This window comes from Penicillium lagena (assembly GCF_028827675.1).
Source record: "Penicillium lagena strain IBT 129212 chromosome Unknown utg000006l_segment0_segment0, whole genome shotgun sequence".
NCBI lineage: Eukaryota > Fungi > Ascomycota > Eurotiomycetes > Eurotiales > Aspergillaceae > Penicillium > Penicillium lagena.
The window spans coordinates 724411-736527 of NW_026623227.1; the positions used below are offsets into that span (position 1 = coordinate 724411).

General features: G+C 52.7%; 7 protein-coding genes across 7 annotated transcripts; 3 read left to right on the forward strand and 4 right to left on the reverse strand.

Moving 5' to 3' along the window:
• Positions 1–157: 157 nt before the first annotated feature.
• Positions 158–3683, reverse strand: N7510_008434 (peroxidase/cytochrome P450 family protein; the record flags this gene model as incomplete). The annotated part of the gene is made up of 7 exons (XM_056980359.1): positions 158–469; positions 520–646; positions 696–1201; positions 1255–3120; positions 3174–3222; positions 3272–3369; positions 3423–3683. Coding segments are annotated over 7 exons (3219 nt in total), but the record flags the coding sequence as incomplete, so codon positions are not given.
• A 635-nt stretch (positions 3684–4318) lies between these two features.
• Positions 4319–4648, reverse strand: N7510_008435 (uncharacterized protein; the record flags this gene model as incomplete). The annotated part of the gene is made up of 1 exon (XM_056980360.1): positions 4319–4648. One exon carries the CDS (start codon positions 4646–4648, stop codon positions 4319–4321), a length of 330 nt encoding a protein of 109 aa, XP_056830569.1.
• Positions 4649–4881: 233 nt separating this feature from the next.
• Positions 4882–5958, forward strand: N7510_008436 (trans-2-enoyl-CoA reductase (NADPH) TSC13; the record flags this gene model as incomplete). The annotated part of the gene is made up of 3 exons (XM_056980361.1): positions 4882–4921; positions 5001–5216; positions 5276–5958. The coding sequence occupies 3 exons, from the start codon at positions 4882–4884 to the stop codon at positions 5956–5958; spliced, it is 939 nt and encodes a 312-aa protein (XP_056830570.1).
• Positions 5959–6333: 375 nt separating this feature from the next.
• Positions 6334–7669, reverse strand: N7510_008437 (putative alpha-1,6-mannosyltransferase subunit; the record flags this gene model as incomplete). The annotated part of the gene is made up of 3 exons (XM_056980362.1): positions 6334–6564; positions 6631–7064; positions 7126–7669. The coding sequence occupies 3 exons, from the start codon at positions 7667–7669 to the stop codon at positions 6334–6336; spliced, it is 1209 nt and encodes a 402-aa protein (XP_056830571.1).
• A 427-nt stretch (positions 7670–8096) lies between these two features.
• Positions 8097–8738, reverse strand: N7510_008438 (mitochondrial 54S ribosomal protein bL28m; the record flags this gene model as incomplete). Its single annotated transcript, XM_056980363.1, has 1 exon — positions 8097–8738. The coding sequence occupies one exon, from the start codon at positions 8736–8738 to the stop codon at positions 8097–8099; it is 642 nt and encodes a 213-aa protein (XP_056830572.1).
• Positions 8739–8954: 216 nt separating this feature from the next.
• Positions 8955–10481, forward strand: rvb1 (RuvB family ATP-dependent DNA helicase pontin; the record flags this gene model as incomplete). The annotated part of the gene is made up of 4 exons (XM_056980364.1): positions 8955–9098; positions 9150–9369; positions 9417–9964; positions 10017–10481. 4 exons carry the CDS (start codon positions 8955–8957, stop codon positions 10479–10481), a joined length of 1377 nt encoding a protein of 458 aa, XP_056830573.1.
• A 478-nt stretch (positions 10482–10959) lies between these two features.
• On the forward strand, positions 10960–11826 carry N7510_008440 (v-SNARE protein VTI1; the record flags this gene model as incomplete). The annotated part of the gene is made up of 3 exons (XM_056980365.1): positions 10960–11139; positions 11256–11662; positions 11739–11826. The coding sequence occupies 3 exons, from the start codon at positions 10960–10962 to the stop codon at positions 11824–11826; spliced, it is 675 nt and encodes a 224-aa protein (XP_056830574.1).
• Positions 11827–12117: the final 291 nt, after the last annotated feature.

Sequence of the window (12117 nt, forward strand, 5' to 3'; positions counted from 1 at the left end):
GACCTGGGTATAGTCCAAAGTATATATATATGACCATGGGAGGCACGAGATTCACGTATCCCTAGGCCCCAATGAAGACAATACCTAACATGAAAAATACCAAACAAAAGACTCGAGACAGTTAACCTATGCTTAGCTTACACCTGTCTACCTACATAGCGGCGGCCCCATCCCACTGGACCTTCATAGTCGTCGGAAACGGGGAGTACGAGCTGTGCTCAGCGTCCATATACATAGCAACACCACCCGGCCCAGCGAGCTTCTTCAGCTGACCTTGGGCCCCCGGCGCACGACGGAGATTGTCCAAGCGCCCGATAACCCTGAGCATGGTGGAGAGTGCAGTCTTGCACATATCCATGCCGAGGCATTGGTGCGGTCCAAAACCGAAGTGAAGATACGAATCGAGAGGGCGATCAAGCTTGACGGTATCAGGGTCGGGGAATGCGACAGGATCGTGACTGGCGGCAACCTGAAAAGATGGTCAAGATTGAGTACTAACGTTGAGAAAGGATAGCTTACCAAATTGCAATAGATCTGCTGACCAGCTTTCAGGATCACCTTCTCTCCATTGTCCTCAATGACCGTCGGCTTTGCGACTTCTCGCGGCAAGGCCACGGACGACCGCAACCGTGCGCCCTCAAGGAAGCTATATCGAGTGAGTAGCAGCTCTGAAGAAGTTGTGAGGAAATACTCACTATCGAAGAAGCAGATCGTCCGATTCGGGTGTATTTTCTTTCGACAGACGTTGGATCTCCGCTAGATGAGCGGCGGCTTCAGGCTCGAGATAATAATCCAGGCACTGCGAAAATAACTGAGCCTGGTTTGCGACCATTCCACCAGCCGTAGGCAGAAGATGCGTGTACACAATCTGTTGCGGGGATAGTCCACTGTCTAGCAGACGTTGAATCATGTGCTGACCATATTCGCTCAGGATATCGTGGCGATGAAGGCGATTGATCAGGGATTCAATAAATCCAGCCTTCTTAACAAGCTCGACATTGGCGACGGTCAATTCGCCGAGCTGTTGCGTGACCTGTCGGGCAGCAGTATTGAGTTGGAATGATTTCGAGACGTCCACATCATAGAAGATGCTCGTGAACACCACTGCCATGATCTGGTACAGCTCGAGCTCCGTGAAAATGCCACGAGGATTTGAGTCCGTCTTTAAAGACAGGGAAAAGACAGAGGCGCAAAAGTGTACCTGTAAACACACAAATTAAACAATCATCTAAATCTCGGCAAGAACAATCTTACCTGTGCGAGGTTGGCCACGTCCCTCACAATATCAACCTGGTTAACACCTGCCACCTTGTAAGAATTCCTCTGCAGGAGGTTCAAGGTAATCTCTTCATAGAACGACTTGACCTCAGACTCCCACTTGTCGCGGTACAGGGCAGCGCCCATCATCTGTCGAGACGCAGCGTTTGGAGGAAGATCTCCGGACAGCATGAAATCGACCCCGTACGGGTGGCGGTTCTGATGCATCAAAAACTCAATCTTCGTTCCCCAAATCACCTTGAAAGATTCCTGGTTTGCGAGGATTGACGAGCATGCCGCGTGCGAATTGATCATCCTGGGCGTAGGAAGATAGCTGGGGGGATCAAAGTCGTATGATCCAGCAATCCCAAGGCTAGTGAGAATTTTCTGGTTCTCATGCGGCACAACCATTGGGAAATGGGCGTAAATCGAGTTTCCACGAAAATGATTGGGGAAGGCTGCCAGAGCAAGTTTGTAAAAAACCTGACCCTGGTCAATGGAGTCATCACAGTGAATCTCGTTATATGCCCAGTTGGTGAGATGTTTCGGGGTAAAGTCAACGGTGTAGAAACGATCACCACGGACCAGAGCGACAGCGTCGGAGAGGATTGCTCGTGATATAGTGTAGTTGGTGCAAAGTCCACTGCCGGGCACCATGGGCTCTTTTGCGGCCTCCACAATGAGACCCGGGTATAGCTCCACGAGATCGGGCTGATCATAGAACCGCCGGAGCTGGTCAGCAATATACGGGTCAGGGTTGATCTCCTCGAACGTGTCATAGGTCTTTAGGTCGAAGAAAGCCCGAAACTCATTCAGCGTAGCCAAGTTCCAGGCCCGTGCCTGTTTGATACCAAGAACTTCGACAGTCTTGAACACTTCGGGGACATTGCATGCCCCAAATGCTCCAGCAACATCCTCCACACCTTCCTCGAAAATCTTGACGAGATCATTACTGTCGAATGAGCCATCCGCTTGGCGCTGCAGATTGGCAAAGGGTCGTTCTTGGGGGTCTGCAGAAAGCTTTGCTTCCCATTGTCCGAGACCCCTGGTAAATTCTTGCATGGTAATCTGGCTAGGATTTTTACCAGCAAAGAGCTCCTGATACATGGTCTCAGACCACTTCTGGTCGCGCGCAGAGACACAAGAATGCCAGCGGTAAACAAGATTGAACTCTGCAGATACTTGATTTCCAGTAGCCTGGCCTGCAGCCTTCTCCAGGAGTCCGTTCTTCAATTCCATGCGGGGATCTAGGCTCCAGGTGCTGTCTGTCCGATTCAAGTTGAGGATGGTCCGAACGTAGTCCTTCAGGATGATATTGACATAAAGGCCACAGGTGACCAGTCTTCCTGTTTGAAAGAGGTCGTTGTCATAGGTGGCATAGGCTTTGATATTTGATGAATCCGGTTCGGTGAAGCGGCCACCCTCGTTGATAGATGCCAGATTCGTCACCACGTAGTTGTGAAAGCGATTGAACATGATGAGAAGAGTACCAACGCCGGGAGGAAATCCTAGAGCCCTTTTGGAAGAGAAACAATCGGGCTTCAGCTTTCCGTCCTTGAAGGTTCTCACTTTGTTCTGTTGGTCTTGGTTGTTGCCATAGAGAGGCGACAAGTCCAAGTAAGAGGACGTCAAAGACCTTGTCCCGTCAGTCGGATCTGTTTGGAACAGATCATGAATTATGATGGACGCAAGATAGAATAGCACACTGGATATTTGGTTTGGGTGCTCTTTGAACTCTTTCCGGGCCAAAAGACTGTCAAAAAGAGTCCCTGGGTCTGGAAGGGCAGCAGCTTGCATGGTCGTTGGCTGAACAGACCGCGCGTATGGGGTCCCTGCAGCTCCGATCTGAGGCCACAGTACATTCTTGTATAGAATGTTAGCCGATATTCCTGGAATCCAAGTAGAGGTGGTCTTACATTTCCGGATCCGTCCGCTTTCCGGTAGGCGGCGTCACGCCCCAGATACCTGGATATCAAGTTAGATCCAATATCCCAATCTTGCCGAGGGAACATACGAGATTGGCGGGTGCTGTAAATCATTCCACAGTTGATTGAGAAAGGTACCCGTTACCTCCTTGCCGTTCTTAGAAGTTGAAGGCAGACCAGCTGCAAGCTGCGAAGTAATTAGCATATGAATCCCCTATGAATAATGTTGCATTGGCTGACTTGGATAATTCGTTCCATGATGTATTCCCTGTCATTCACGGGGTCACCGGTCACAGCACTCTTGGCGACCTCAGCCAGAGTCTTCACATCTTTCAGGTCGGTATGGCCGAGGTCCTTTGCTAGTCCGGTCGTAGCCGGTTCTTTGACATACGTCCCATTACCCGTCTCGATGGGCAAAGGTTTCAAGGATGCGGAAACGACTTGCTCAATCTGGGAGATTTTGCTCCTCAAGCCGTGGTGGTGGTGGTTGTTCACGCTCATGGCGGTCGTCGGAGAAAGCACTCACTTACCGCGCGGGGTGCAATACAATTCAAGCGACAAAAACTGCCAGGGGCAACAACGTAGACTCAGGCACAAGCGCAATGAGTGTTTGGGAATGGAGAAGGCACACGGTCATCGCAAAATCATGTTGGAGGAAACTGGGGACCTTAATATGCCCTGATTGACAGACTGCGGAGTCAGAAGCCGCAATCGGCGAAGCAATAATAGCCCTCTCGCAGCTGAATATGCCAATTGACGATGCCTAGACAAGCCTCATCCGAGGCGGGTCGTGTTTAGCTGCCAATGGCTCGCGGAGAATACCCCCCGCCATCAATTTGGTTGCATTTACCCCCACTGCATGGCACAAACAGGCGATAGGCGCCCCCCACTGCTGCATGAGGAGAATGCACTCTCTCATTTGTTCACCGAGGTTCCTGGCCAGAACACACCGTGCATCAGTAGGCTCAGCAGGAGGCAAAAGCATTTAGCTTGTGGCGTCGGGTCATGGGTGTTCCCGGTCGATTTGGCTCCAAGAACGAGCAGCTCGTAATAATAATGATTCATGACCGCTTTATTGGAGGACTGACAGCCGCTCAGACCCGATGATCAGCAGATTATTTAGGCAGCTCCGGGTCTCAAAGGTCGTCCGTCAACCATGTGCGAGTGAATTGTTTGTTGATCCTGCGCGCGGTAACATGCTCGAAGAACACGACATTTGCATTCTGCCTGATTGCCGCCGCCGATGATTGGCGGGGGTGATTGGCGTCGTGTTCGGCCACACTAGCCGTGAAAGCAATATGTGCCGAGCTGCCACCTGGCTGAGTTGAGGCGAAGCCGGATGTTACTCGATGAATGGCCGGAGTGCCCCGGGTCGAGTGACTGCTATTATTGAACGTGCCTCGTGTCGGGCGGGTCAGGAAAAGCGCGGCCAGATGGCCTGGCCTATTCACTCTCGTCGCGGACATCATGAAAGTGCTTTTTCAGGTCAATCATTATTGTTCACTTGGTCGACAGAGTCCGCCCAGGAATGTGCTTCGTGTCAATGTATACAAAATAACAGCCTCAGGCGTCCACATCACGTGCCCATGTGCCTCGGTCTTCAAATTGTTGATTTGATCAACACGATTTGGTTGAGAATTCATCCATCCCTTACCCGAGCCATTCTTCCCTACACTGGACACCAGCTGTTTCATTCGCAATGGCGCCGGCTAAGATCACGCTCAACGTCGAGCCACGGGGTATGCAACCCACCCAGACTCTCCATTGAGCTAGCCTCCACAGTCCGACGCCATACAAAAATAGCTGACTAGGATACAGGCAAGCCGATTCGCAAGCTCCCCAAAGAAGTCGAGATTCCACTCAATGGATCCGCCGAAGAACTTCACATTGCTCTCGCAGAAGTAACCGGCACTTCCGTACACCGACTGCGCATCACCAAGGGCAGTGACCGCACCGTGGTCCCGAACTCGAACGGCACCACCATCAAAGACACCGGACTGCGCGATGCGAGCGTTATCCACGTCAAGGACCTCGGTATGGTGCTGTATCTTCCCACACAAAGATCCCAGCTCCACTAACACTATGTGATTCAGGCCCTCAAATCGCCTGGCGCACCGTGTTCATCATCGAATACCTCGGACCACTCGTGATCCCGGCTCTTTTCCTCTTCCCACTGCGCCCGCTCCTCTATTTTAATTTCTCGCAGCCTCTCGCCGACCCCTCCAGCCTCCAGCAGCTCACCTGCCTCCTCCTGACCATCCACTTCCTGAAGCGCGAGTTCGAGACCATCTTCGTGCACCGCTTCAGCGCCGCCACCATGCCCGCCCACAACATCTTCAAAAACAGTGCGCACTACTGGGCCCTCGCGGGCTTCAATATATCCTACTGGGTGTTCCGGCCGGACGCCGGCGCGGCGACGGAGACGCCCAACGCCGCCCTCACCTACGCTGGTCTCGTGCTTTTTGCCGTGGGCGAACTGGCCAACTTGAATGCCCACATGGTGCTGCGGGACCTGCGCCGTCCGGGTACCACCGAGCGCGGCATCCCGTCCGGCTTTGGGTTCAGTCTGGTTACCTGCCCGAACTACCTCTTTGAGATCATGGCCTGGATCGGTGTCTTCCTGGTTAGCCAGCTGAGCTGGAGTGTGCTGCTTTTCATTGCTGTAGGCGGTGCGCAGATGTGGGCTTGGGCTGCTAAGAAGGAGCGTCGGTATCGCAAGGAATTTGGTGACAAGTACAAGAAGAAGAAGTTTGTCATGCTGCCTGGTCTGTGTTAAGCAGTCCCTCGGGTTACATTTGATGCAGCTTTGATCTCGTTGATCACTATGTTGCAATGAAGGAAATAATGGAGGAGAGGACGTTCCGTGACGATTGTCTGCTTTGGGCCCTCTACTTACAGTCCCGGGATCCTTTTTTCAATCAGGGTCACTGACTAAATGGAAATTCATCCGCCAACAGCGAACCGACAATGGAGAAATCCTTGTACTTCTACATAGATAAAAGCAGTGAACAATGATGTTACTTGCAATGAAAACCGAGTATGCAACACAGGAGGAAAACAAAAACACCTCGCTATATGGTTTAGCAATCATGTTTGCGCCCAAAAGTCCCAGAAAATAGAATCATACAGAAGAGCGTGCCGCCAGGGACTACTATTCGCTCTTCGCCTTCTTCTGCCACAGGTTATAATAAGGCTCGATCTCATCCTCGCAGTCGCGGCCCTGCATGTTCTCACATAGATGGAACCGAATCACAAAGTCGCCGTCTTGATATGTGCCATCCGCCCCAGCGGACGGCGAGTCTTTGCTATATGAATTCAGGATGCGCTGAGGGACCATTGCGAGGCGTGCGAGAATGGTGGGATGCCACTGGGCAATATGATCCTGTCCAGGAAAGGAGTGAAATCCGTCAGCCCAGATACAACACAAAACACAAAGTAGGAGACATACCAAACCATGCGTCTCCGCCTTCGCAAACATATAACTCCGATACAGCGGATCAAACCAGAGATCCAGAAAGAAGCGCGCGAAGTCGCCCTGGCGGAGCACAAAGCTGCCGGGGCTGATATCCTCGCTATCCTGAGTCATAATGAGATCCACGTCATTTGCTTTGAGATGCGAGAACGTCTTGATGATGCTATCTGGCGGCACCACGGGGAGATCCTTGAGCATCAGCGACTCGAGGCGGGTCTTGTCCAGCAGATGGGACTTGAGGGATTTGGAAGGGTTCATGATGAGGGCGTGCGGGCTGAGGTGGAAGAAGTATGTCGAGTGCGGATATGTCGCCATTGCGTGGCGGAGGGCCGGCGCGACGGCCCAGGTCTGGGGGGCGTCGTTTATTGCGTCGGCGTAGTCGGATGTGCTGGTGAAGAAGGTAGCGTAGCCTTTTTTGAAGTTGGTTGTGGTTAGTTAATGGGGATTATGGCAGGGAGTGGAGGCTTTTACCATGTCGTTTGGCATAGTCCTCTCTGTTTTCCACGATTTTTTCAATGTAGCTCTCGCTCAGCTGTTCGCGGTCGATCACCGTGACGATCACCACGCTTGACGTATCGGCCGGCGCAAGCACAGACGGAGAGCTCGAGGCAAAAAGATGCGACAGCAGGTAGAGGATTGTGAATACTGCGAAGGCAAACACAGCAGCTGTTTTGAGTTGCTTTCTGCGGTATCGTGGGAAGCGCGAGGTATGAGCGTACGGAGGCGCAGGACTTCGCCGCGGCGGCAATGCGAACTGCATGGCGGGCAGAGACCAGCGCTGCGATGCTGGACGACGAAGGGAAAGGCGCGGATCGTTCAGATCATTAGTGCGACTGATTAATTCCCACGGCCAAGGGTTAGAGTAAAGAGATTGCCCTTGCGCAGACGTGAGAGATAAAGTAAGGAAGTAAGTGGTTGAGGCGAGATGAAGGCAGGAGGGCGTGTCTGGGCCAATATCCGAATCCGTCGGCGCATTCCAGTGGTTGCCGCTTCGCGTTAGTCTGGACGACAGCATAGATCATGGACAGTACAAAATTGCGATCGATCGACGATTCCCATAATAATGATAATAATAATAATATATAATAATACAAATTGGAGGTTCGAATTGTGGGGGTTCGCAGCATCGACCCGAGTGCAGCGAGGGTAATACACCTGGTATACCCAGTAGCTATGAAACAGAGGTCGAGCCACACACAACCAACATGCGGTTCATTGTTCTTCCTGCGCATGGTTCTCGATGCAAATTTCCTGGTTCATAGGATGAATGGCTTTGTTTGCAGTGCATGAAATAAGATGATGGATGGCATTGGAGTATAAATACACAGAGATTGAATATGCAGCCCAGAAAGATCGCATGCAAGAAAATGTCACAAAGGCCAGGTCTCTTCCGGGATAATGATACAAGCGGCGGACCATTGATCCTGGATGTATGCCCATCCCTAGTCCTCCCTGCGGACCGAGTTGGCATTTAGCGTCGGCTTCGTGAGCTCCTTGATATCCATATACTTGTCGACCTGCTCCTGGATTTCCTCCTCCTTCGACTTCATCCACTCCTCCAACGACAGCGGTTCCGGAAGTCCCAATTTTTTCCGCTGTTCCTTAAATTGCTCCTGGATCTTGGGCGTCTGCATAATCCTCCACCGCAATTCCCACCCGAAGATCCCCATTTCCTTAATCCGGGCTGGCCGGTCATCCAACAGATAGTTGTCCAGGCTGCCGGCCTTGTAGATTGTACGCAGTGCGCGCCGCGTGACCTTGATAAAGAGGTGTTCTTCCAATGCATCACTGTAGATCTTCTTCCGGCGGACGTTGGGTTTCCAGGACCGTCGCGTCTTGCCCTTGTTGCGGCCCTTGGAGATCTTGTTGCCAAATTGGATCATCGCGCCGCCGTACAGACCAGTGTTGGATTGCTTGTACCAGAGATTGGGTCCATAGGGGTAGGGAGGGATGTGTTCGGGGAGTTGTTTGGTAGTCTGCGTGGGAAGGGTTGTCGAGAACGCTCGTCGGGGCGTGAAGGAGAGGCAGCGGAAGGCCGCCGAGAGGGAGGAGAGGGACATGGCGGGTCTTGATGGGACTGCCATGATGGTGTCAATTATCTCTCATGGTTTGGTGGAGTTGAAAGACGGAAGGAAGAATTTGGGGCTGCTGACCGCCTTTGGGGATTTGGCTGGCTTGGTGCTGCTGCAGATCCCTTGCGCGCGAATTTCTGGACCAACATCAACCTCTGGATTATTCCTCTTTCATCTCTTCTCTACAATAGCGACTCCCTCTCCAAAGTCGCATCCCCCATCCCAACCATGGTCCAGATCAGCGAGGTCAAGGGCAATGCGCGCGAGAACCGGACGGCAACACACACTCACATCAAGGGTCTAGGATTGCGTCCTGATGGCACTTCAGAATCTTCCGCCGACGGATTCGTGGGCCAGGGAACTGCCCGTGAGGTAGGTGACAAGGTTGACACGAGGTGTGCATGATGACTGACCGATGAAAAGGCCTGCGGCGTCGTGGTGGACTTGATCAAGGCAAGGAAGATGGCCGGCCGAGCTGTCCTGCTGGCTGGTGGCCCCGGTACGGGGAAAACTGCACTGGCCCTTGCCGTGTCACAGGAATTGGGAACCAAGGTCCCCTTCTGCCCGATCGTCGGCAGTGAGGTCTACTCGGCAGAGGTTAAGAAGACTGAAGCGCTCATGGAGAACTTTCGGAGAGCTATCGGTATGCAATGTGACGCCAACAGACATGACACTACTAACAAAAAATAGGCTTGCGGGTTCGGGAAACCAAGGAGGTGTACGAGGGCGAAGTGACGGAGCTCACCCCCGAAGAGACCGAGAATCCGTTGGGTGGCTACGGGCGTACGATCAGCCACTTGATCATCGGCTTGAAGTCGGCCAAGGGCACCAAGAAGCTTCGGCTCGACCCCAGCATCTACGAAGCCATCCAAAAGGAGCGCGTCACAGTCGGAGATGTCATCTATATCGAAGCCAACACGGGAGCGTGCAAGCGAGTGGGACGGTCCGATGCCTACGCGACCGAGTTCGACCTGGAAGCGGAGGAGTATGTGCCCGTTCCGAAGGGCGAGGTCCACAAGAAAAAGGAGATTGTGCAAGATGTGACACTCCATGACCTGGACATGGCCAATGCCCGGCCGCAGGGTGGCCAGGATGTGATGAGCATGATGGGCCAGCTGATGAAGCCCAAGAAGACGGAGATCACGGACAAACTGCGCCAGGAGATCAACAAAGTGGTCAACCGGTACATTGACCAAGGAGTTGCTGAGCTGGTGCCGGGTGTGCTTTTCATCGACGAGGTATGGATTGGTTCCTGAAGATTTTATTTTCGTCTCTGACCGTCTGGTATAGGTTCACATGCTGGACATCGAGTGCTTCACATACCTGAACCGCGCTCTGGAACAGAGCATTTCCCCGATCGTGATTCTCGCCTCCAACCGCGGCAACACGGTCATCCGTGGCACGGACGACATTACCGCCGCACACGGCATCCCTCCCGATCTGCTTGCGCGCCTTCTCATCATCCCCACCAACCCTTACACGCCTGACGAGATCAAGACTATCATCAGGCTGCGCGCCAAGACCGAGGGTCTGAACATCACCGAACCTGCCCTGGACAAGGTCGCCCAGCACGGCAGCAAGGTCAGTCTGCGGTATGCGCTGCAGCTGTTGACTCCAGCCAGCATCCTGGCTCGGGTCAATGGACGGCCCGGCGGGATTGAGGAGGCGGATGTGGCGGAGTGCGAGGATTTGTTCTTGGATGCAAAGAGAAGCGCATTGATTGTCAGCCAGGACAGCAGCAAGTTCCTGGCATAAGGTGTTCAAGAGATTTCCATGATCATGTATACCACGGGGGATCTTCCATGTTTTGTTTTTTGAAAAGGCGAATTGTTTCCGAGTCGGTTCTGTTATGCTAATGCGACTGATGTACTCTTTTTTTTTCTCTTTAACTTGTAGTTATATGTAGATCGATGCCCTAGAATAGTAAACCAGCCTCGGAGTCACGTGCAGCATCGACATCATCGCCTTCATTCCTTTCCGCAACCCCAACCAACCCTAACTCAGTCCATCTTCAGCGCAGAGTCACTCCTTATTCCTACCATCTGTCTTGTACCCAACTTGTTGTTCTTTGATCGTATCACCGCGCCACCGGCCCTCGGACACAACGGACCGACCAGCTTAACCCGCCACCCCAGATACCGATAGGGTGGAGCCTGCTTAAAGCCAGCGTCAGCAACCGTCTCGCAGCAACCTCCCTCATTTCGCACCACATATACAATAACCACCCTATAAGATGTCGCATCCTCTGGACACAGATGCCGGCTCGGAGCTGTTCGCCAGCTACGAGAACGAGCTGAAGCTGATGCAGGCGGATCTGAACCAGAAGCTGGACCAGATCGCCGAGGCGAGCGGAGAGCAGCGGAAGGCCGCCGTCCGGCAGGCGGAGGCTGTCCTCGAGGAGGCTATGGAGCAGGTGAGTTTTATATCCTTTCTGTCTCTATCTCTCTGCTTCTCTATCTCTCTGCTCTCATGTCTGTCAAACGGGAGAGACGAAGACGGAAATAATACCAACTAACGCTACGTTTCCAGCTCGACCAAATGCGCATGGAAAAGCAAAACATTCCCTCAGCGGCACGCTCAAAGATCAATATGCGCTTCCGCAACTACACAAGCGATCTAGACGAGACGAAGCGCAAGCTGAAATCCCTCTCGGACGACCGCCGCGCGCTCTTCGGCGACCGGTACACCGACGAGCCGGCGGACGAGCAGCTCGAGCAGCGCCAGCAGCTGCTGTCTGGCACCGACCGGCTAGAGCGCAGCTCGGCCCGGCTGCAGGAGAGCCAGCGTATTGCGCTCGAGACGGAGGATGTGGGCCGCAACACGCTGGCGGATCTGTATCAGCAGCGGCAGACTATTCAGCATACCCGGGATAATCTGCAGCAGTCGGAGGGATATGTTGATACGAGTATTAAGACTTTGAGGGGCATGGCCCGTAGGTAATGACTTGCCCCTTATTTTTTCCGCTTTTTGGTTTCGGGCTGGCTGACCTGGGTTTTGGTTGGGTGTGTATAGGATGGCTACCAATCGGATAATCACTATCACTATCATTACGGTGTTGGTGCTTCTTATTGTTGCAGTTATTTACAGCAAGTTCCATTGAGCGTTTGAAAGGGGTGACTAAGGAAACTAATCGCTGGCGTTTCTTTTCTCTTGGAGTTTTTCTTTCTTTCTGTCTGTTGTTGTTCTTGTTGTTACTGCTGATGTCGCTGTCGTTGTTTCTATTACTCCCTTGAGGAACATACTCGTGACTCGTGCGTGTTCCGGGGGATTTGATTCAGACGCATATTTGCATTGTATGTATGATCGCATCCATGGCCTAGTCATGCTACGCCGACTCGTTGAATCCATGGCCAACCCGGGTCCTTCTATCTCAGACAATCTCAAACAGTAT